The following is a 25926-nucleotide window of genomic DNA, read 5'->3' on the forward strand; positions in this document are numbered from 1 at the left end:
TATCTGCAGAAAGCTCTGAGGGACAGACCACAAAATCATGAGACAGCGAATCCATTAGTTTTTGCAGTGTAAACAAGTTGTTGTGTATTTAATGGAATGGTAAGAGTGACCAGGCGCTCTTTTGACTGTGTCTGCATTTGGTCTTATCAACCACTTCTCTCTCCATCCAATACCCAAGTTAACCTTTATGACTGTTAACATAATACACACTAATCCTAATTACCCTTCTTTCCAGATTGTTCCACTTGATATACTTAGATCGAGAGGAATTGAAAATGGAAGGAAATATACAGTGGTTCCAGCCCTTTGCACATAGACAAGTGGAGCATATAAGGTTGTGTTATTACCTGAGCTGATGCTTAATGCTATCTTAATTGATAGTTCAACAGCATTAAACAATGTAATGCACTCACCATTATGCAAACTTTTTTGGCTACGCCATTTACTTTGCACCGGCCCCGCTTTGTACCATTGGAAATATGCCCCCAGGAAATATCCGCTTGCATCGGGTTTGACCAGTGATTGCAGAATTTGGAAGTCGGTAGTCGAATTTATCCAAGTTGGCTTTTCCCTGTTCCAACCTGCAAGCGTCTAGGTGATTTTTTTCCACTTTTGTTAACAAGAGTGTGAAAAACTAGATTTTTTTTTATTGTACATTCAGAACAGATATAAAATTTGTGATTAATCGTGAGTTAACTAGTGAAGTGCGATTAATTACAATTAAAAATTTTAATCGCCTGACGCCCCTAATTTTCAATAATCTTTTTTTTTTTTATCGCGGCAGGCGATTAAAGTTTTTAATTGTAATTAATCACATGACTTTAATAATTAACTCACGATTTATCACAAATTTTATATCTGTTCTAAATGTTAATTTTTTTTTTAGGTTTTCATACTCTTATTAACAAAAGTGGAAAAAGTGTAGAACTAATAAAAATAGTTAAAATTAATTTTTGACGCCTATAGCCGTCAATGGCAGTGAATGAGTTAAAATGTGCAGGAGAGACCAGGAAACCCATATTGGGTTTATAAAAAAGATCTCACCTGATACATAATCTTCATATTCAGATTACACATTCAATACAGAAAAAAAACAACAACTTTATTTATAAAATACACTGAATACACCAAAAGCATTTAAAAAGAGGACTTTATAAGAATTTTAATAAAAAATAAACTACAATGTATCAATTATCACAACTCTATTAGGCCAATGTACATTATGGTTTTGTGACTTTGACTGTGAGTTTGATTTTGAAGTTATTTAATGACATTGACTGAGTGGATATTTGAAAATATGTATTCCATATCTAAGCCCCCCTATATCTTATTGAAAACTGACAAAGACCACCTGTACGGCACAATGGAAGATGTAATTGATTTGCATATCTTGTATATATTATGAATGTCTTTATTAAACTTTAAAAATAATCTCTAAAAAAGAAAGGTATTTGTGTAGACAGAACCAAGAGTGTGTAGATAAGAGTACATATTCGAGTCTATATTTGTTTATGTTAAAAATTGTTAAGAGATTTAACTGTTTAAAGAGAGGTGTGGAGAGCTCAAAGGGGCGTTCCTGTACACACTTCCTGATTCGAAGTTGGAAAAGTCAGACTTTCCACTTTCCTCAAATGCAGCATCCGACACAGAAGCAGGAAGTCGTTTTAGTTCCGGTGTAATGAAAACACATCTGCTAGCGATTATGTAGGTGAGAACGAGAAATTGGAAGGAATTTACCAGTGAAATTCCTTTTCAATTGGTTATCATGTCACTATGAATCGCTATGACAACCTGTTTTTGACATACTCATGGGCCAAACAATTGGCTTGCTGATGGACTTAAAAAATAAAATAAAAATAAAAATAGGACACAGTGACGGGACCTGCATAAAAGTGTGACAGAGGTTTTCTCTGTCTCATCATTGTTGTCATTCCTTTTGAAGTACATTGACAGACATTTCCTAAAATAGCTTATTTGATTGCCAAACGCTCATGTCACTGATTCTGCATCAAGTGCTGCTTACCTCCACTCTCAAGATCGCTCTCCACTTTGCTGGAGTTGTAGTGCGTCTCAACTTAAGACTCACCGGCTGTAAATCAGGAAAATTGAGGAGTGGAAAAAGAGAAGGATAAGGAATAATCTTTTTTTTTTGCCTTGACATGACAAACAGATGCAGCTATGGTTAATGTTATAAAGCTAATAATAGCCTATGTTTTATCAAGAGCTAGAATAAATAGCATTACTCTCATGCTAAAATATGTTGCAATGGGCAGATGTGATTTCTTGTTCATTCTCGGGCAACATTTTAGCTTGCTCCATGAGTAAACTGCTTTAGTTGTCTCAGCTCCTTCCACAGATGTTGATCAGATGATTTAGATCTGGGCTCATAGAAGGTCACTTCAGAATGCTCCAATTAGGGGTGCGGCAAAAAAATTGATTCTCATAAGAATTCTCATTTAGTATGATTCAGAATCGATTTATTTTTTATTTTTATTTAAATTATTTGATACTGTCTCCCCTTTGTTTGTGTGTGCCTTCATTTGGAGCCCTGTTCATGTTGTACCTGGTTTGGCCACTGAGGGGAAGCATGGTTCCACGCGGTCTAATGCACCGTTAAGTTATAGCAACATTAGAGAGTAGAAGGAAAAAGTCACGATCAAGTTATTCCAATAAAAAAAAAAAAATTTCAGCGTGGAACCGTTCTTTTGAGTGATAAAAGTGCCACGAGTAGCGCGCTAATTAGCATTAGCATGTCAGACTGGAGTAGAAAGATTCCCACCCCTAGCTCCAATGTGTTGCTCTTCAGCCATTCTTGGGTCTTTGTAGTTGTGTTTTTGGTCCTTACCCTGTTGATTTCATTGTACCCTGCACAGATTCAAGATGGCCTGCGCCAGACAGAGAAAGCAACGCAGCCGCTGAGCATAACATAAATTCGGGAGAGTGTTCTTTTCTTGGCATGCTTCATTTTTGCGACTCTGAACAAAGAGCTGATGTGTCTTGCCAAAACGTATCAGTTTTGTGTCGTTTGTCTATGTAGGACATTCTCAAGGAAGTTATGTGGTTTGTCAACATGGCAATTATTAAATTACACATTTTAAACAGTGGTGTGCTCCTTGGTCGCCTCCCCTGAAGTCCACTTAGGCTTAAACAACGATGGATGGTGCAATCTGACACTGATGTTCATCTTCAGAATTTTTTTGGTATCAGTTTTGGTATCTTCTATTTCTCTTTTTGTGTCTTCAATTTGTCATAAATGTTCCTTTGTGGCCATGTTCAAGGAAGTTGGTTACAGTCTCGTGAATCTTAAGTTTGTGAATATGTGCAACTGCAGTCATAGGAAAATCAAGCTGCTTGGAGATACTCTTATAACTTTTATCTTTAATGTGTTTGTCTATAATTTTCTTGTTCCTCTCCTAAGACGACTTTCTCTTTCTCTTACCCATCACCCAAAACGAGCGTATTCCATGAAACAAGACGTTGGTACGTTCTGTGCATGTTCCTTCTTGACGTCAATTCATCGTCACTTTTGAGGATTCGTCGCCACTTCCGCGACAAAACATGGAGTCAACACGGAAACAAGTACTTGCCTGTTAGCTCAGTCAGATAGATGCTCATACCCGGGCTCTAACCCCAGTAACTCTTGTTATGGTTCAGTTGACAATCTTTTTGCTATTTACATGGCCGATAGGCGGCGCTAAACTACAGTACGTAACACTTGCAGTCAATATACGGGTCAAAATTTCGTTGCGTGAGTGGACTTTATACGTGGTCATTGTGCTCAATTGGAAAACTCCAACATCGTTACGCAAATGGTCGTTTCTTTACTTTTTACGGTTCCAAAAAAAAAATCCTGGGGACATGTGGATGACAGGGCAAAACACAGAAAACTTTCTCTCGTTTTGTAAACACGGCCGATGAGCACGTTTTTGCACGTGTTTATATAAAACCCAAATATTGTCAATATGAAAAGGTTTATTGACTGCATGTAATCGTACTCAGTCACTACTTGTAACCCTTTAAAGAGGCCGACCGATTATTATTATTATTATTATTATTTTTAAAATTATTATTATTATTATTATTATTATGGGCGGCACGGTGGGTGACTGGTTAGCATGTCCGCCTCCCAGTGCAAAGGACGTGAGATCGAGTCCGGGCTTCGGCCTTCCTGGGTGGAGTTTGCATGTTCTCCCCGTGATGGGTTTCCTCTGGGTACTCCGGTTTCCTCCCACATTCCAAAGACATGCATGGCAGGTTAATTGAACACTCCAAATTGTCATAGGTGTGAGTGTGGATGGTTGTTCGTCTCTGTGTGCCCTGTGATTGGCTAGCAACCAGTTCAGGGTTTACCCCGCCTACTGCCCGAAGCCAGCTGGGATAGGCTCCAGCGCCCCCCGCGACCCTTGTGAGGAAAAGCGGTTAAGAAAATGGATGGATTATTATTATTATTATGAACAGAGGGTGAAGGCTTTTTTTGGGTTACTTTATTAAGTGTAATCTTTTGCGTGTTCAAATAAATCAGAATTGAGACCTCATGAAGAAGTTTCTTTTGCAAGGATTTATTAAGAGCTCTTAAAACACAGGAAAAAAGCTTACATTCGAAAAGTGATGTTAAGCTCCCAGTGTGTAGAATAGGGAAACACCCAGTGGCTTTATACTAGTAGAAAAGATTCTCTCCGCCTCTTAAATTTAACAAAGAGATAGTGTTTAAAATAAGCAGGCACAAGATACTGACATGATCATCTCAGCTCCCCACCAGCTTCGGAGAAATGAAGTAGACAGGCTTTGACCTTGGACCTTCAGTTTTTACGACCAAATGACTAATGACATGAGACTTTGACAACTTTTAAAACATACACATTCTTATCTCAAGAGATGGTGGGGAGTAAGAAGTTCAAATGTAGTTCACAAAATCATTATCACATTGTTATTCATTTAACTACACATAGTTATATCACATCTATATACCTATAAATAAATTCAAAAACAGTAAAAATATGAATTGAAAATGTTAAATGTCAACAAGAGGTACCAGCAATTTTGTCCACATGTTCAAAAGAGGCAAACGTACGAGAAGCGAGTCAAGCTTCCAGCGCGTGCACATATTCACAGCTAATGCTAACAGTTAGCAGCACTCTCTTAGCACAATCTTGCAGCAGTGTACCGATCACCTGCAGGGCAGAATCACTTTTGGCATTGATCTCAGAATTAGGAAAACTGTTGCAGCATGTCAAGACGATTCTCACAACAGGAGTTGTATCCAAGGCCACACCCTTGGTTGCTATTTTCTCTTCACGCAGACACATTTTTTTGGGAACTATTTTCTACTTCAGGCAGCGAGGAGAGGAGAGGAGTAGTTAGAGAAAAATGAGTTTTAGATGCATGAATAATTAAGAAGTTACAATAATAACTTCTTAAATATGTTGTAGAGTTGGCACTCAGTCATACTGAACATCAATGGGAATAAATATCCGTGAGGAGGTTGACTTGAGGTGTGTGTGTGTGTGTGTGTGTGTGTGTATCTTCTGAGAGGTCTGTCACATCTGCCTCATTGTTGCGTTATCTGTGCCTATTTCAGACACTCTGTTTCTTTCTCTTCCTTCTCTATCTCCTTCTGTCTCTCATACTGTCCTTGCTCCAGCAGAGCACAATACCCCCCCCCCCCCCCCACACACACACACACACACACTGCCTCCATGCCAGTCAGCTGTTGCTGCTGTGCTGCAGATGCCCCAGTGTTCTGTCATTAGTGGGGAGATCTGGGGCTGTTATAAATTATGCACACGGAATAACAGAATGCTGAAGATTCCTCCTCTTCGTTGTGTGTGCGCGTCAGTAAGACAACCTAACCGCTATATAAAAGTGCATCTATACTTATATACCCTGTGATATTACGCCTATCACTTTACATTAGCACACCTCTCGGCTGTTCATTTCGCTGATGACTGCCTAACTCGTGTTCTTGTCCTTGGTTATCTTGCGTGTAAGATTGTGTGTGTGTGTGTGTGTGTGTATCCTTAGTGGTGAATAATGTATCGGCACTCATCTTTTTCCAAGAGTCAGCCTCGGTAGAAAGCTCATGCCTCTTAAAGGGGCCGACTCAGTGCCACATGGCTTAGTTTGTGAATGAGAGAGGTCTTCGTGAAACCATAAGCACACACACAAACTCACACATACTGGTGCACTGCACACACCACCCACACACGGATGCGGCAGGTGCCTCACTATATCAGCAAAGTGCATCTTTCCAGCCAAGATGCACTTGCTTCTAGCTCCTCATTTAAGATGATTTTTTTGCTCCATAGTGGAAGTGCACACTACATTTAAAATTTAATAAACAGTTCAATGTAGAAGGTTGCTATTTTTGGCAGAGCATTTAAACAAACTTTTCTCCTGTATGAGATGCACAGGCTTGATATTTAGTCCGGAGTTGCAAAGTGACATTTTCAGCTGTCACTATACCACCACCAACTGCTTTGTGCTATGGAGCAAGGCCTTTAACTCATGAAATAATTTTCAGAGGTCATCATCCTTTTCAACTCTTTTTAGCTGAATGCTACACGTGGTCTATATTACTTGAGCAATGAATAAATAAATAAATGATCACGTTTTCTTTGGAAACTTTAGGGATAAACACATGGACTATCTTTAGTTTCTCTAACTCCCGTGTATTATGGCCACACAGTGAGCAGTGGTACGTTTGTGCGTCAATCTCATTTTAAACCAACTTCATACATATTAATTGTATCTATTAGAGGTGTGAATTGCCAAGTACCCGGCGATTCGATTCGTATCACGATTCATAGGTCACGATTCGATTCGATACCGATTAATCCCGATACGAATCTATAACTTGATTATTGCGATTTTTTTTAACTCAAATTTAGAAAATACTAATCAGTAAACTTGTACATGTACGCTGTAAGATTTGTATGAAAATGTATTTATTTATCTGAAGATTCAGACTTATAACTGAGCCACTGCATTTAACAAACAGGTTGCAGTCTGTTTCATGTTTGAACAGCACTGAAATAAAATATTAAGGCTTAATGTTCCATTAATATAACATTCTTCCATGCTTAATGTGTGAATCCTAACCCTAAGTAAGACGTTTTGTTGAATATTCCCATAAAAAATGTATGTTTAAAAATCGATTCGGATATATTGCCGAATCAATTTTTTCTAACACCCCTGGTATCTATTGTCTAGAACATTGGAAATCCCTTGTGAAAAAAAGGTCTCATAGGTTAAGACTCTTCTTACATCTGGTACTAAGCAATCAATACTGTAAATGCTGTAAAAGCATTTTCACACTCAACCCTATGTGTTGCGTATAATTAAACAAGCATTGGCTTGGTCACTTTTGGCCCCAGCACTGCGTTAACCATAACACCCAATTTGGGTTTGTTTTACTCAGCAGTTTGTTGGTTCACACCTTTCGGGAAGCATGCAAACTAGTGCTGTCAAATGATTACATTAAAAAAAAAAAAAAAACTACTTAATTTTTTGTAAATTAATCACGATAAATTTTTCTACTTTTTTTCAAAACTTGTAATAGATACTTGAGTAAAATCTTGGAATTAATGTAAAATCATCAAATAGAACGTATAGTTAGAATCACAAACTGTTCTAACAGCTTTCTTTGATATCTTGAATAGAATACTTCTCCTGTGAAATATGACCATTAAAACAAAACAATCAAAATGGACTCAGCTTCTTTCTCATTGAAACAATTCTCAGAACTTTTCGCTTACAGGTTTAGTTCTGCTCGCTGCTACACTCCATCAACATTGGTTTGCCCCATGCAGGTAACTTGAGCAGGGAATGAGATGATACGCCAAAGGCGTAGAAATAATCTGATATTTGAATTTTGCTCTGCTAAATGTGCAAAAATACTTTGCAGTTCTACATTAAGCATCAAGCAAGTAAATCAGAAAGTAAAACTACCAATAAGCCATGTTTATTCATCTTCCCGCCAGTGATTCCTCCAAATTTGGCTTCACACTGAGTTAACTGAGTTAATTTCTTAAAACTGTTTGATGAATTTAAATTAATCTCCTGAGTTAACACTTTAATTTCGACAGCCCCAATATTAACCTGATATGCATAATGAGAGGCATGAGATAAAAACAAACAAACACTAGGATGAATACATTTGATAGAATTTACAACACAAAAGAAGGTAACACCCGACAAGCCCCTGAGGTACATCACAAGATTTATATAGGCTGTTAATGGCACTTCAAAGCTGCAACAGGATAATCCTCTCGCAATCGCCTACTTTTTGGCCTTGCAAAGGGGCAATGGGACATTTCTGTGTGTAATCCAACCATTCACTCCTGATGGACGACAGATGTGATCAACACCTCAATTTGGCATGTTAGCCTGCTTTAAGCGCCTGCAGCTAACCGTGTGCGTGTGTGTGGTTGTGTATTTGCATGTGTGGATACATGTCATGTGAAGGGGTTGTTTGCCATAAAAATGAGAGGTGAGAAATGACTGGGTGAGAGGTGGATAAGCGTTGCAGTGTGGTGTAGTGGTGGGGAGCCAAGAGAGCAGGATGGATGGAAACAGAAAATAAGACATAAGTGAGAAAGAGAGGAAAAGGCAAGGGATGAGATGGGGAGATTTGAGTGAGGAGAGGCAGAATCTAATCATTCACTGCCAATGACGGCTATAGACGTCAAAAATTCATTTGAACTATTTCTATTAGTTTGACATTTTTTCCACTTTTGTTAAAAAGAGTTTTTTTTCATTGTACATTTAGAACAGATATAAAATTTGTGATTAATCGTGAGTTAACTATTGAAGTCATGCGATTAATTACAATTAAAAATTTTAATCGTCTGACGCCCCTAATTTTTTATAATTTTTTCTTTTCTTTTTAATCAGGGGCATCAGGCGATTAAATTTTTTAATTGTAATTAATCACATGACTTCATTAGTTAACTCACGATTAATCACAACTTTTATATCTGTTCTAAATGTACAATAAAAAAATCTAGGTGTTCATTTTCTTGTTAACTAAAGTGGAAAAAAATGTGAAACTATTAGAAATAGTTCAAATGAATTTTTGACGACTATAGCTGTCAATGGCAGTGAATGAGTTAAAGTGTGTGTGCCTGGCAGGGGGGATCTATCTATCTATCTATCTATCTATCTATCTATCTATCTATCTATCTATCAAGTGGCTAGCTAGCTAGCCAGCCAGCTTTCTATCCATCCAGCTAGCTAGCTAGTTAGCTAGGTATCTAACGTCTTCAAGTTTCTTGTGTGTCAGAATGAGAATTTCAATCATAAATAGAAAAGGACACTGTAACAAATATCAGACATCACACATTAAATAATAAAAAACAACAACAACAAAACAAACAAACATCCCTTGTGTACACAGGAAGTTGTTACACAGGGTGCAACATTGTTAGTGTAAGTTATGTGAAGAAATTGAAGGCAAACATTTATTGAAAAACGGACTTAAATGTTTTATGTACTGATATGTTTTGGTGAACTGTGGCTGTGATAATAGCTAATAACATGCACACTGGTGTCACACATGGGGAGGGCAACTCTCCTTCCGGCTTGTGTTGCTGCTGTGCAGAGGTTAGCCGGGCGATACTGCATGCAGGCCTTCTGTGGCGGTTATCCAACAACTGACACACACGCACGCACACACGCACACACTTCTCTCTCTCTCTCTCTCTCTCTCTCGCTCATTCTCAATCTCATTTTCCCTTTTCTTTCTGCCTTACATCCTCTATCTCCGGCTCCCTCCCTGGTTTCCATGGTGACAGCTGTGCGCTGCAGAAATCACACTGATCGGAGAATGAGATAGAAGAGGCTTCTCTCTTTTATACATGAGCAGAGACGCGGGCATGCTCACACACTTAGACGCACACTTGTGAGGCGCAGGTCAAAACGTGACACATCACGCTGTCCAATGAGTGAGATGACACGACTCAATGATGCGCCGGTGACCAGTTTGTTTTAACGCACATTCAACCCAAAGACTTTATAGACGAGACATGCATTCCCGTGATGTCAAACCTGAACCAAACACACAACAAATCGTTTTGACTTTCATATAAACCTTTATCACTGTTGACGTCCACTTTGCTGGATAGAGAAAGAGGGTCGGAGGGAAGAGGGTACAAACATCAGCTGACCTTGAGAAAAGGACCTATTGATGGATGGCTGCTGGGACGGCTGGTCACGTGTAATTGGCTAGCTTGGAAGGCCACTCACAGACTATTGGCCACACTCTGCTGTCCATTCCAGCCTCCCCACAACCCCCCCGGTGCTCTTGCTGAGGAATCCTCCCATCACTCAGTGATACAGGAGGCTTGGATCAGCAATTTAGAGTGTTTGAATGCACACACACATACTCCCATACAAACGCGCACACACCACACGCACATGCATGCAGACAATAAAATGCCAATCTGGGCATATTAAATGTAGTCATCTATGCATAACAGATCAAATAACTTCTTACGCATTAAACATTGTCTTGTGTGTCAGCTGCAGCTGCAGAATGAACCTGGCCTCGATTCATTTGCTAAACGTCACACGCAGCTTTTCTAAATTGAGCTCCTGCAAAAATGTTTTCACACTAATCCGTTTACTATTTCTCAGTACACCTCAGCAATCGTGTGCCAAAAATAGATTGTTTTACAAGTCGAGGAGAGATTTTGACAGGGTTCACATGATGGATTTTTTTTTTTAATACTAATCACTTGGTGGTCTGACACTGAAAATCTAGTTTCTCTATATTCATATTCAAAGGTCAGCGTCACTCAGTATATTTTAGGGTCATAATGTGGTCGATTTTAAATGTTTTCTAAGGGTTGTTTTCAGGTTGATTCGATGGAACTGCCAATATAAACAGTTTGGACTGGGCTATGTCGTTCGAACATATTGCAAAAGTTGTTCAAATGAACATATGGTTAAAAATTTGCTAAATGCTAAAAACATTAATTTTTTCCCATAACGCCACAGGACATTGACATGAGCACAATTGTGAATGCGGAAGTTTACCATACCATGTTTTTAGCATTTGGCCTGCATTTTATCAATACTGTACGTTCGAACAACTTTACCAATAAGTTAACGCACAGTACCAGCATGATAATTCAGCTTTATCAATAAGTTTGAACGGCTTTATGAAGATGGTTGAATGAATTTGCATTACATTTGAGTGACATAGCTCAGTCAAAACTGCCGAGCCCATATTGGCACTTCCATGTTTCCACATGAGGTTTTACCAAACAAATTCTTCATTTAAATGAGAAAAATAAATCGGAAGACATTAGTCAGTCTATAACAATCAATTAATCGTAGTTTACTTTACTTGCTATTTCATATCATTATTTTTTTATATTTTGAGACGTTAAATAGCTAAGCTACAATACTAACATTCAAATTACATGAAAAAAAAATCTCTCCAACATTTATTGTCCTTATGTTGATGTCATACAAGACTTACTGATTTTAGGGCATGTGGCAGATTGTATTTCAATTGTATTGCTTTAGTCAGAAAACGTTGTCATTTTTATGGTTCTTTTTGTGTATTTATATCTTTGTGTCTGATCATAGTGTACTGCACAGCAAACAAAGTACATTCATTGACAAAACAGTAAACAATTTTAGCCTTGATAGCAGCAAAACCTTTACAAGAAATGTGCAGGAAGGAAAATAAATAACAGACTACAAAGTTGGTCTTTGGGTTGAAGCATTTTAAGATCAAGCTGCTACTATGTACGTTTGCTGTGAATGACTTCTGAATTTGTCTTGAATGTGCTGCATTTGGCTAAGCTAAAGCTACAGTGATTCATGGTTTGATGTGCAACTTGTATGAAAACACTGAAGAAGAAGTGCAGTGGCTTTCCCACTTGCGTTTGTGCATCCGTGAGAGGTTTTAACAGCTGCATGAATGTTGATCTGTGAGCAAAATATAATAATTAATAAAGTAAAAAAAAGTAAATAATAATACCCCCCACATTTTTCTTTTTGTGCTTTGTTTGATTTTGTTTAGCTGTATTTGACCTGTTCTTTATGCCTATCCCTGCTGGGCGAAGTAACAGATTCCTCTGGTCAAAGTTGCAAAGGAAATGGCAGAGGGAGTCTGACTTGCATATCATTTGTTAAGTTTGAACTTTGCCAATCAAAAAAAGTGTGCAGCTGCATGATCATACAACGTGAGCAGGAAAAAGAATATACGCCATTCTGGAGATATGTTCTGTTGCTCAATGGCTAAAAATTCGAGGTCACTTGTGATTTAATTAATTTTTTTTAATGAATTACACACACATATATTGAATTACAATACATTTATTGTCAGTTATGTGATTGACTATTTTGCATTGGTAGAAAAGTAAAAATAAAATAAAAATAGTCCAAGTGTATACTATGGGATAAGTGGTGTAAATACTGTTTGTCATTCAAATGAAATATTCACTATTTCACATTATTAGGTATACGTCATTCAGTTAATTGTGCATGTGATTTGTGAATACATTTTGAGCATCAACATTTACGTACCAGAGCTTCTATAATGATCCATTGGAGTACCATATTTTTCGGACTATACGTCGCTCTGGAGTATAAGTACTGTATATAACTATAAGTATAGTTGCACATTGGAAGGACATTTATTTCAGCAAAGCTTGAATTCAGAATGCCCGTTCCTTATTCTTGGAGGCGCTCCAAGTGCGCACAGCTTTTCTCTGACTGTTTGGAAACTTTATTCGGTTGTATTTTAAGGAGTGGCCCAAAAAAGGAATGCCACAGATGGAAAGAGTTCAAGTATGGGCGTCAGAGTGATTTTCCGAACGTACCCCATGTTGATGACTGCAAAAGAGGACTAAACTCATCTATCTGTCAAAAGTTACATACTTCACTATACACTATATATATAAAAAACAATTAGTAGAACTTATTATTTTTTTTACTATGTATGTTTTTACATAGAATTCACAAAAGTTTCATTCATTGAAATTGTAAGTCCATGGATACTTTCAGCTTGCATCTCTATCTATGGATTCAATTATTCTTTCAGAAAGCTGCTGCCATACACCCTCACTAGGGTTGATGTCGATGGATAATGGCGGCCACGTCACAAAATTTTTCAATTTAATACTAATAGCGGTTGCGGCTTGAGTGCTATTTATTTTTTCATTTTATTTTCACAACGGGATGGTGCATACCGTGCATGAAAATTATGTCACTGCAGAAGGTAAGACTCTTTTCAAAGCGGTGTAGGAAATGGTCGATCACAAACTCCCTATTACATTGTAGAGCTTATTTTGACACTTTCAGGCACTCTAGAGTGGCCTACTATCTCACTCACCATGATTCCAGCCCACAATATAATTCCACCATTTCTTCTATCCTGTTCAGATATGCTGGCTATCCACCAACCATCCAGAACTCCATCCATTTTCACCATCTAAAGTAACACCGGATTCATCAATGAATTGAACCGTAATAAAATTACTCGTAACTCTTTTTGAGCGTGCTGAAAATGTTCTTCGTCATGAGTTGGATGAGGGCAGCCAAAATACATGCTTTATGATTTACTGCTAGGATTGTACAATGAGACACTTTTTGGGAATCCAGATATGGCAGCAGCCTTGAATACTTGATGTTTATCAGTAGCCGTTTTAACAGCTGCTCTCTGAATACAACACATTTGATTGACATTTGCTCTCCAAGACGCACACAGATTATTTATCGGTATGATATATTTTATATATTTATATATATTCTAGTGTTTTTTTTTTTTTTTTACGGAAATGGACTGTTCAATGCTTTTCATCAGCGGAAAGTTGAACAACCTCTTCAACTGGGAAAGTCATTCTAACCTTGAGCTGGATCACAATAATACAAACAATGAGGAAAAACATAAATATCAACAATGTACTGTACATTTATCTTAAATATGCCTAATTTATGGAACACAAAAAAGCATACTGTACATTGCTGCGTGTATTATACAGAATACTACCATTTACACCAGTGCTCTTTTTATAGATGCAACAATAAAAAGGGGTTAAAATACTGCCATAATGTCTGCTATTATTTCATAAAGCATTTGGAAATACAATCACAAAACTGACATAGCGCATTCAGAAAGATGTCAAAAGAGAGTAAAAAGGTGAGACTTGTAGAAAAACACTCCTTATCCATGAAATTTGGATGTTATATCCATGAGGGGTCATTTTCTCCTGATTTTCAGCTAACATTTGCCAGCTGCCAAAAGCATCGCGTAGCCCGAGGAGACGGATCCCAGTAGTGGATGAGCGAATTTGTGACTGGTTCACCTGCTTTTGCAGCTGCTTTAGTCCTACTACTATTCATTTCCACACTCATAAAGACATAAAAGTCTCTTCTGAATGACTGTTTAGGGAAGCCGCAGCACTACAGATTAAGACGCAAGAAAATATCTAATTTACAAATGTAATCCACGAGTTCTGTTGCAGATAGACCATTGCTTTTGCGATATTGTCTAATTACGACATACATAAGCAATTACACATACACTTGGTCATCAATACACAATAAAAACATTTTTGTCATGTCAAAGATCAAACGACCATTGTTGTAAGAAATATTTAATGTTTTGTATTTATTTAGTTCAGAGTTGTTATTTTGTTGTTGCTATTTTACTCTCACAATGCTATTTGAAACTTCAAAATTTGAGATATTCTAGAACTGTTTGTCCTTTTGGTGTAATCAAATCATACAGTTGAAAGAGTATGCTTAGTTTACTAGCTGGGTTTATGCAAAATCATAAACTGTGATCCGATCTTGAGTTACAAGAACAGAATTTTATCAAACTGTGAGGTGGTATGCGTGGACCGGTTGAACTTCCTTTGGAAGCGATAACCTGAACCAAACTTTTTGTGGTCAAAGATCAAACCTGCACAATGGTCAGGAGACATTTAAGACCATTCCTCTTTACAAAAACTTTTTCAGTTCAGCAATATTCCTGGTACGTGTGGTGCGAATTGCTCTGTGGTCCTGCCACAGCATTTGGGCTGAGGTCAGGACTCTGATTGGGTGAATCCAGATGTTGTTCCCCGTCCTCCAGGGCACAGCCTGCTAGCTAACATGTCATAGATGGACAGGAAAACCCACGAGCGATGGGCATCTCTGTCAATTGTCAATTCTCGTGACGATGCAAAAAATACACGGACTGATCGGGGTGAGTACAGATGGTCCATCTCATTTCGTGTATTTTTGCGATTTTATAATTTGCATTCGCCGAAAATGCAGAAGCACTCGGCGAAAGGTGGGCATCGTCATTGACAGGAATTGATGATTGACGGAAGAGCCCATCTCTGCAAAAAGACAAAAATCTATCAATTTTTTAAATTATTATTTTTTACTATTTTGTACAGTACTCAATATATATAACATGTTCAGTAGTGTTTACAAATGTTACAATTTTTTTTGGTGTGCTCAATTGTGCTAATGTGTTTAGTGTAATTAGCTAGCTGGCAGCTATTATTCCACCGTGTTTTATTTATTTTCAAGTTTTTGCCATAGTATTGGTTCAGTATTGGTATTGTGCCTTTAAACTAAAAAGCAAAAGCCTGCTGTGTCGGCCACATACAGACTTGGTACACTCTGATATTCCTTCAAAAAAAGGTGAGGCTTGGCCAAGTGCCTCGGACAGCATATGGTGTAGATAAACCGCTATATAATTTACTAATTACCATTATGATTCCATTGTAATTTTCTTTGGACTATGATATATTTTTGGGGCAAAAGTACAATTAGTAACCGATTCGAGTTGATTCGGGATTCGGTGCTTAATTGGTAAGCAATTATCGAATGTGAATTTTGAATGTGAATCCGAGCTCTAGTGACAACACTGTGATGAACTTTTTCCTTGTGATGAACATCAAAGGCTCTTCTTTCTGCGGCAGTTTTTGATTTGCGCATCAACGCAAGGTTCGCCGCATGTGTTTTCCAATTTGGCAGACCGGTCTGCTGGGTGGGTCAGTGAAGGATTCTCTTTGTAATGTGTCTAGTGGAGTGGCAATTTTGTGGCAGAAAGTTGATTTAAACCTTAGACCACACGGTCTAACGTGAAGTGTTTCATTCATAAATATGTGAACAGTGCGCACCAAAGCCTCTGAATCAATAGTCCATCTAATTGTTTCGAATTTTTAAAGCGAATTTACTGAAACGGACATGCGACTTCTGCCCATTTCCATCTGTTCTTCTTCTGCGAATATTGAGAGAGAACTCCGCAAATGTAGGTGGCGTTATATACCAGAGAGATGTGATACACCGGTAATTTAAAAGAAGAAGAAGAAGACCAGGAAGCGACTGCACCGTGCGATGACATCGTATGAGTTTTCTATTGTAATACTTGATAAACCGTAGCATTTCTTTTCTGTTTTCCATCTAAAATAGCATTAATATTCGCTTCTTTAATTAATTACAAAATGTGTTTCGTCGTCCCCCCAAACATACCTTATTTTATCGTCCGACATTGCTTTGGGACTAAATACATACGCGTAACGTAATATCCGGTCAAAACGTGCGACGTGTTTTCGGTCTTATTCGCAAAACCTGTTTCCATAGCCAAAATTCGCATTTTAATTTTTTCGATACACTTTAAAAACCACCCCCTCCAAGTGTAAAAACTTTTTTTTGCAAATTTTGGGCTCTTTTTTGAATTTCTAGCGTTTCCATTCAGTTTTATTTTCGCATTTCTTGAAAATTCGATTAAAAATGGGTGGATGGAATACTCAACGATTGAATTATTATTTTTTTTAAATCATCTCACAGGGTGGTAGCTAAAGCTATAAGGGAGGCCACACGAAAAACTAAGTGGGGTGGGGCAGTCTCCAATTTCTCACTTCATGGTGCAGATTGTGCTTGCGCCATGTCGAGACTCTAGTGCAGAGGTGGGCAATCTCGGTCCTCGAGGGCCGGAGTCCTGCAGGTTTTGGAGGTTTCTCACTTCCAACACAAGCTGATTCCAATCAGCAGGATCGTTATCAGGCTTATGCAGAGATTGCTGATAAGCTGATCATATATCAGCTGTGTTGGAGAAGGGCAACATGCAAAACCTGCAGGACTCCGGCCCTCGATGCCCACCTCTGCTCTAGTGCGTGCCTACTGAATGAAAGAAGCCGCTTTGATTGGCCATGATCGGAGTCAACTTTGACCCCTCCACCTGTGGCACAGCCCTCCCTCTGTCTCATCTTTGAAATTACCAAGTAATTGCTGTACCGCTCAGAGGTACGTATCATGTTTGTTTTTATGTGGTAATACTTTAAGCAGACAGTGCTTGTCTAATGTTGAGACGTAGGTGAAAATCAACTCACACTTTATGATCAATTCATGCAGAAAGTGCGTTATAGTATACACTAAAGCACTTGTGCCCCGAGTGCTTTACTGTGAAATATGAACGTACTCCCACGTATCTTATCAGGGTCAACTGAGTGTCTGTTTATTGAAGACATGGGAAGTCAAAGCTTCTTGCATATGATAGTTTAGCTACAGTGAGCTTCTGTGTTCCAACAAATGTGACTGAGGGGACCATTAGAAGAGTTGGACAGTCTGATGCAAAGGAGAATGGCCTTTTTTGTTGACATACGGTCCTGAAAAAGTAGCCGTTTCCTTGACCTCCTCTGGCTCTTTTTTTATTTACAAAAACAGGTGTGTGGTCACCGCTACTGTACAAACAAAATATTCTAATATCATCAATTTGAATTTGGACAGCTCTTTTGAAGTAGTTTGAAGTGGTCAACTGAGTCATTTGGAGGTGAAAAAAAAAACATGTAACGGAGCAATGATATGCCATTTTAGTTCCTTTTATGTTTGTGTGCCATAAAAACATTTGGGTTAACATATTAAGAAATGCACTATGTGAACATTTAACCCTATAAAGCCTGGACCATTAAATACAGTATATGAGAGAACATTCTGATTCTTTGGAAATAGAGTATTTATTGGTCCTTTTGAAAAAAAAAAAAATGAAAATCAACTTCCACATATGACTTTTGATTTGTGTCATATGTGATACATCCGGTCACAATGCTTTAAATTCGTACATTTATAACTTTCAAAAATATAATAATAAACAGATGTATCAAATATATTAGTCTTTTCAAAAATCTGAAAGAACATTTCCCACTGTTAATAAGTATAGGTGTCTCCCCTTTCTAAATTGGGGCGATCTTGCAAGGTCGCTAGAAGAAGAATCAACTGGTTGATACTGCCCTCTAATGTCAGATCATATACTATACTATATATTATACTCATGAAATAGAAGGCACAAAATGTCTTGTATTTAATATTATACGTAACCAAAGTGCTTTGCAACAATTTTATTTTCCGAAGATCTCTAACATACTACACTGTGAGGACCAAAATACGTCTTTAACCAACAGATTGAGGACATTTTTGTGAGGTGAAGACATTTTGGCCGATCTTCACAACTCAATACCTCTTTTTGAGGGTCAAGACTTGGTTTTAGAGTTTAGGTTTGAATTGGGTTATGGTTGAGGTTAGGGTAAGGAATGGGGGTAGGCAATCATTTTTGATGTTTGGGGTTAGGGAAAGGGGCTTGGGAATGCATTATGTCTATGGATGTCCTCACAATTATATAAGTACAAGTACGTGTGTGTGTGTTTTAGCTATTTGATGTATATTTGAATGATGAACATCGGTGTATCCCATAACTGTATTTTCCAAAGGAATAATAATTTGGCAGTCCGTCATTTAACTGTTTGTGTTTGACCCAAGTTTCAACTGTATTAGTTTCATTTGTAACAATCAGAACATCATAAATCTTATTTGTTTACATAATCCCTTCATTTTATTTGTTGACATTTTCCTTCCCTCACAATGAATCATTATCATTTCTAATGCATTTAGTGACTTTCTAATTCCCATTTGAAAAGTGCAATACAAACAAAGATGATTATTCTCGGAGGTATTTTGTCACTGTGCTGTCTAAATGTCACATCCGTACTGCCGGCACTGTTCTAGAGTCTCCTCTCTCCCTATGAAATCTCATCTCATCTCTACATATGCTACATTGTTATTAGATTTCAGTCTCCATGATGCCCTTATTATGTCCTGCCGAATATCTGAGCAAAACATGAGATGAAAGCATCAGACAGACAGCTCAATGTCATTTATAGAACAATTTGTCATGAGACGATACTTTTCAGCAATGATTCAACACACAGGATTGGCCAAATATCAATGGTTCATTATGGAAGTGGATCGCAAAGATTGGCCTGGAAGTCAAAGTTATTGGAATTAGTAGGCAGGTGATACATTCTTAAAGGGGAAGTCAACCTTAAACATTTCTTGACAATAATATGTGACCTCACTAGTCTAAACATGACATTCTAAATTAATATTACATTTGTGGAATATGAGTTATGAAGCAAAATCCAGCCGTTTTTATCCATCTCGGGGTGCGGCCATTTTGCCACTTGACATCACAGTTACTCAGGGCTCAGGCAAGGACCAATCACGATATAAATTTCTGAAGCTGAGCTGTGATTGGTTGTTAACTGAGACCTGGGAAACTGATGTCATTTTCACGTGACAGCAAGTGACAAAATGGCCGTCTTCTGATACTGATAGAAATGGCTGGATTTTGCAGTTGAACTCATATTCCTCTAGCACAATATTAACCAGAATACCGTATTTAGACTAGTGGGGATTTGTTTTGTTTTGTTTTTTTGGGGGGAGGGGGGTCTTCCCCTTTAAATATAACAAAAACACCACGCTCGCAAATAGATTTTTCCCTGTTGTGTACTTTAATACAAAAATTACTGCATCGATTAACACAGTTGATCAGACAAGCTCTAAATACTTTATTTCCATCACTTTAATGTGCTTTCCCTCGAATAAACAAGACTAAAAAAAATCATTCTCAGTATCCCTCCAGGACTTTTTAAAATCTTTTGATTGATTCATTGAGGGCAATACTGTCCTGTTTGTGCATCCTTTTTTAAGCGCCAGTCACATTTTGGTGGTTAAGTCTTTCTCTTTCAACCGACAACAAGGCTTGTCTTTTAATGCCGTCTGACACCACGTTTGAAGCAGAGTTGCTCTTCACAGTTGTAGGAAAGCAATGTAAACAAACAGAAAACAAAAGATGTTTGTGCAGATTTTGTCCGCCAATTACATCAGAGCTGAAATGCTGTACTCATCGTGCCTCTTCCTCCAACTCGATAAGATTTTTTGTGTGTTCTGTCTCTCTGTGCGGCCATGGTGTTTGGGGACCCGTGCTCTAGATTATTGAAATAAGTTAGATCAGAAAACATCACTTTTTTTCCTTTTTTAAAAAAAAACTCTTTTACATTATTATTTGTATGGATGGCTTTGGCCTATATTATAGGCTACACTGTATCCAAACTTGATGTGCAATATGATGTTTCACCGTCTCAGGGTGCTTGCTTTACTACAGCCAGCTTCAATCTGGTAACTTTACAGGTTATTGTGTGAAAGCTGTGGCCTTCACACATACAGTATGTTATTCCTATACTTCAAACTTCCCACTTTTTCGGCATCTATTTACTTCCACATAATTCATCCGATTCTCATCATTCCAATTTTAACATGTTCAAAAAATTCACGCCATTCTAGGGTGTATTTTTCTTATTCCAAATATTCACGCCTTACCCACACATCCTGATTTTGTACCCTATTTTCCCCCATTCATTCTTAATTTCCCATTTCCTTCCACATTTTTCATCCCATTCTTTTCATTCAAACTTCAATATATTCCACCAATTCACTTCATGAGCGCTTCCATCTATTCCACAGGTTTCCATTCAACCATACAGCGTTCAATTTCTGGAGAAATTGCGTTTTCTAGTTGCAATTGTGTTCATTATAGCTCTTAGTTAACTAGTTAACTAGAGTAAATTCAAACAGAAAGGGAGTGGTCTACCATACCATAATAGCACGTAAGCATCTAGACTTAGCTCCAAGTAAATATTAAAACGGCAAACAAATCACTCCCTACTCCAGTCACCCGCTAATATGACAGCAATGATGTTCTCTTAGTACAGCTCATTTCGAGGCACAGGCCATAAAGAGAAGCAGCATCTGCTCATATTCAAATGATTTACTTTGGCTTTTGACTGGGAATTATACATCACTGCCGTCTGCAAGAAAATGACATCTTTCCTGGATATAACAATGTGTTGCAAGTTTGAACAGTATTGTGAAGTCCTATCATTATGGTTGGCAGCTGCTTTTTGTTATGTGATGATATCTCCACTGCAAACAAAAAAACAACATGACAGGACAATAATGATAATGGTTTTGCTCATCACAAACACACAAACCCACAAACCCATACACACACGCACGCACACTTTCTTTCTTTCATTTTTTTTTTAGATGTTATATTAAAGATTTTTTCCCTGCAGCCATCAACAAACTTAAAAGAGAAGTGCTCTACTGAGTCAGTATTGGGATTTACTAGAGATTCTATTGTGCTACAAAGCAGCCTTATTTTTTAGCTTTGGTGTTAATCTGTTGTACAAAATAGACTTGCAGCAAACTGCCTTGAAACTTTTTATGACCTTTTGCCAGAATTACAGTATTTATTTATTTTTTTAGAGTTTTTGATTGCAACGTGAAGTGAACAATTGGGACTACTTGTGTAACAGTGTAGTATGTTTGAGGCATTTGGTATCTGGACCTTCAATAAGAATTTACCAGACTTCTTCTCACGTCTCAATTATAGAACCCATCAACACTATAAAACAACATGCAACTGTGCCACAGACATCTTCTGGAGCAGACAAAAACATCAAATATTTAAATAAAATATATCATACTTACCAGAGATGCTGATTATGAAATGTATTTATGTATGCAGATGTGTTTTGCTAGTGGAAGTTGACTGTAACAAGTTTTGGAAAAATGCTGACATCATGCATCACCAGGGCGCTGGTTTCGTGAGGACAAATTTGAAATGTGATTGGTTAAAGAAAAATTAATTTTGCTAATATGGTTTAAGTTACATTGGCCAGCACTATTGATTCTGATGGTCTTGGGAATATTAGATTGACACGGCAGCACAAAGGGGCTGAAATCTGATTCAACAACAACAACAACAACATATAACAATAATATAAATTATTATTATTATGAATATTATTATTATTATTATGGAAGCAAAGTGATTAAGACAAACACTACAAAATGAAGAGAATAGACAGTTGAACCAACATTTGAATTAAGTTTGTAAATGCGTGTCCCTGCTTGTGTGTGTGTTTGGCCCTGACCACTGTAAAAAAACACTCACACACACACACAAGCCCATACACAAAACACTCATGCACTGGAGTGAAAACCTTTAATGTTGTTAATTCAGTAAAACAAAATGTGAAACTTTTTTTTTTCTTTTTGCCCAGCCTCTGTTCCGAAGCTGCGACTGATGCGAGGCCAGTCTCTGATGGAAGGGGACAAACTGTACTTGAAATGCGAGGCGTCAGGGAATCCTAGCCCTTCCTTCCGCTGGTATAAAGATGGACACGAGCTTCAGAGAGGCAGAGACCTCAGAATAAAAACTAACAAGTAAGTCCATCAAAATGACAGTTTATGATATGTTTATCTTTTTGACATTTCCACTTCACCTCTCTTATTAATCACAAGACAAACAAGAGCACTCAGGAGAACGCAGATCTCAGCCAAAGCCAATCACCAAGACCTGAAAGTAGTAGTTTCCTCCTTACTTGGTTAGAGTGATGCAATGATGTATGCAAGAGAAGATAAAAAACTTTCAGTTGAAGTGCTCATGTATTGTCAAAATACAGTTCTAAAAATAGCTCACCAGTGATGGGACATTGTGATTTTCTAGGAATGTAGTATAATGTCGTTAAAAATGGGAATACTGGCAGAGATTTATATAAAAAATAAAAACAGAGTTTTTCCTCTTGATTTTAATCTATTTACTAATTATTGTGAGAAATTATTAACATGATCGAGTGTCTTGATCAGTTTTGTTACAGGTACCATAAAAAAGTAGCTTAGTAAAAATAAAAAAAAAACTGTTGAAACGTTACTTTACTGATTACTTGCTTAAAAAAGTAACTACCAGTACGTTTGATTACAGGTTACTTTAATAGTTACATTTAGCAACAATCCTTCTTAAAGGTGCCGAACGCAAGTTACAGAGTTTTTGCAGATTTGCGACCCCTCTGGCGAAAAGCGGAATGGAAGCCAGCGACGTGCACGCGCCAAGAGTGCAGAGACGTTAGTTAGTGGTAGTTTTATTGTGCATTGCTTATCATAAATAAGAAATAGCGCATTTTAATGACAAGGTCTTACCTTTTTTAGCAAGAAGAAAACAAGCTGTGGGTCCCGTTTCATCCTCTTAGGTTTTTCCACCTACTCCAATATTAACGCTGCTCCAATATTGATCCACATCCTCCTGCGACGCTTGTGCGACTTCAGTTTTGCCTTTTTTTTGTGGTCACACTAGACAGTGTTATCCTTTCCTGCTCTATTCTGACCGTGGTCAGGGCACGCAGGGGAGATTTTTCCCTCGGTCAGTCGCCTCCAACTCCCGTCGCATGTCGCCAAACTTTCGTTCCAATGGTCGAACAAAATGAGCCACTGGGAGACGGATGATCGCACTGCCGTACTGGTTTATTATTATTTTGACACACTTTTATATCTGCTGTGGCACACGCTTGTCTTTTACCACAGACTCGTAGAAACACTCCCAAACACCTCCGCTCAAGAGTCCTGAATCCCCGATCATTATTTCACTCTAGAGAAAAATAGGGGCAACAGCCAATGTGCCACAGTAGTGCTTCCTGTCCATTATACAATTCTTAAAACATGTGTGGGTGATAAATATGGTTATTTTAACACTCCAATTTGCGTTAATATTATGATATGCACCTTTAATATAAAAATGATCCCCTTGCCATTTATTGGAAGTGTATTTGTCAGTGTGTGTGTGTGGGGGGGGGGGGTAAACTACAGTATATGACTTACATACTGGATAAACAACCAGCTCACAACTTTTCAGGAATAATTTTTAACTGATCATCTGCTTTTCTTACATGATACGAGGAATAAAAAAGCTATCCTCAGCATATTCAGTTAAGGCTGCTTTCTTTCTTTACTGTTTAAATCACATAGAAGAGTGGAAAAAGATTAATTTGACCTCATTTAAATTGACAACTGTGAAAGGCTATATTGAGGACTTGCTGCTAATGATGATGAAAACATGCATCAAACTGCAACATTACAGTAATTTAAGTTGGGCAAAATATGGAAAGAGAATAAAGAGCAGTCTTTCTGTGCTTTGTATATTGTGTTTTCTGACCCACCATTAACACATTATATTTAATACATGTGATGAATGTCAAATTGCATTTTGGAACTAACCAAATCTGCTTCTTTTCTGCTTCTATCTTTACCTTTTCTCCCACTTGCTTTCTTTCTTTTTAAGAAAAAACTCCAAGGTGCTGATCAGTCGAGTGCGCGTGGAAGACTCTGGAAACTACACCTGTGTGGCTGAAAACTCAGTTGGACAAGAAAACGTCACAAGTATAATCAGCGTGCACATCTGTGAGCATCTAACAAATTCAACTTGACTTTTTTCTCTTGAACCATGGTCCAGTTCTGCTGTAGCGTGTAAGACTGAAAAACGTACTTTATGACATATTCAATAAAATGGCAAACTAAGGGTACTTTACTAGCCACAAAGTTGTTTTTTGTTTTTTGATTTTTGATTTTGATTTTTTACAAAAATAGCTACGCCGATGGTAGGATTTTCAGTGAAGTGCCTTTCTTAAAATAAATAAAAAAGGGGAGCATTTGAGAAAAAAACAAAACAAAAAAAACATGTTTTTTTTGTATTTACCTAATAGTAACCACCACCACCTTGTCCCTGGGTGTGAGTCATGTGAGGCACTGCAACGACACAGAAAAGGCCTACTGCATCAACGGTGGAGACTGTTACTTCATACATGGTATTAACCAGCTTTCTTGCAAGTAAGTTGACTTGTCTTCCATTCTCTCCATGATCACAGTGCAGTCACTCCTCCGATCTCGTTTCTTGCTGTCCTGCTATCTTTTTGTCCTCGGACTTGCTTTGTGTCGTTCTTTTCTTTGCCCTCTGTCCATTAGTTTAATCATGCCTGCAAATTCCTGCAGTGGGCCCATTACACTGATTGTATTAACTACAGTGATGCCTTGATATGCAAGTGAGCCGATTTTTGAGTTTTTCCGAAATATGAGCCACTTGTGACACAACATTATGGTGGCAGTGAACTCATCTCACAAATCATTAAAACAGGCTTGAAGCTGTTCAATGACTATTTAAAAAAAACAAAAAAAACAAGCAAGGCCTGCTAACTTCATTCTAATATACAGTGCACCCTAAAAACAGTCGGTTAAAAAATAACCCAATTTTGGTTAAAAAGCGATCGTCCTGCTAGTTGTGCAAGTTTGACCCAAATTTTTGGGTTGTATTGCACAAAAACAGCCAAATAAGGTTGAGTTAATTTTGACCCAATTGTTTTTAGAATGCATAATAGCAAACACTGTCGACATGCTAACAGTTAGCATCAACAATAACAATTTTAGTAAATAACACAATGGATTTATAAACACAAATAGTAGAGCAATACATGTATACAGATAATATGACAATTGACAATTCCTAGCTTACAGCACAAGTCAAAATGGCGGTCTAACTAGGTGGAAAAAATCTCTCCACTCATTGTAATTTGATTTGTGAGGATTATTTTGATGTCAAAATATGATGAAATGTCATTTGACTAATGTAACAATCTGCCTGGTTTGTATGCTAGTCACAGGCAAAAGCAATACAAAACACCATTTGTTTTCACCGTTTAAAGGAAGCATTTGCATTGTGTTGCTTTGTGGAAATGTCAGAAATGACCGGAT

General features: G+C 37.7%; 1 protein-coding gene across 3 annotated transcripts in view; it reads left to right on the plus strand.

Moving 5' to 3' along the window:
• LOC144059338 (pro-neuregulin-2, membrane-bound isoform-like) overlaps positions 1 to 25926 on the plus strand; it is a 58147-nt gene that overhangs the window by 3963 nt on the left and 28258 nt on the right. For all 3 annotated transcript variants that reach the window (XM_077578335.1, XM_077578336.1, XM_077578337.1), the window contains exons 2-4: positions 22413 to 22575; positions 24464 to 24582; positions 24885 to 25008. In XM_077578335.1, the coding sequence (XP_077434461.1) occupies positions 22413 to 22575; positions 24464 to 24582; positions 24885 to 25008 (406 nt within the window). The remainder of the gene's footprint in view (positions 1 to 22412; positions 22576 to 24463; positions 24583 to 24884; positions 25009 to 25926) is intronic.

Source organism: Vanacampus margaritifer, chromosome 10, assembly GCF_051991255.1.
Source record: "Vanacampus margaritifer isolate UIUO_Vmar chromosome 10, RoL_Vmar_1.0, whole genome shotgun sequence".
Lineage (NCBI taxonomy): Eukaryota > Metazoa > Chordata > Actinopteri > Syngnathiformes > Syngnathidae > Vanacampus > Vanacampus margaritifer.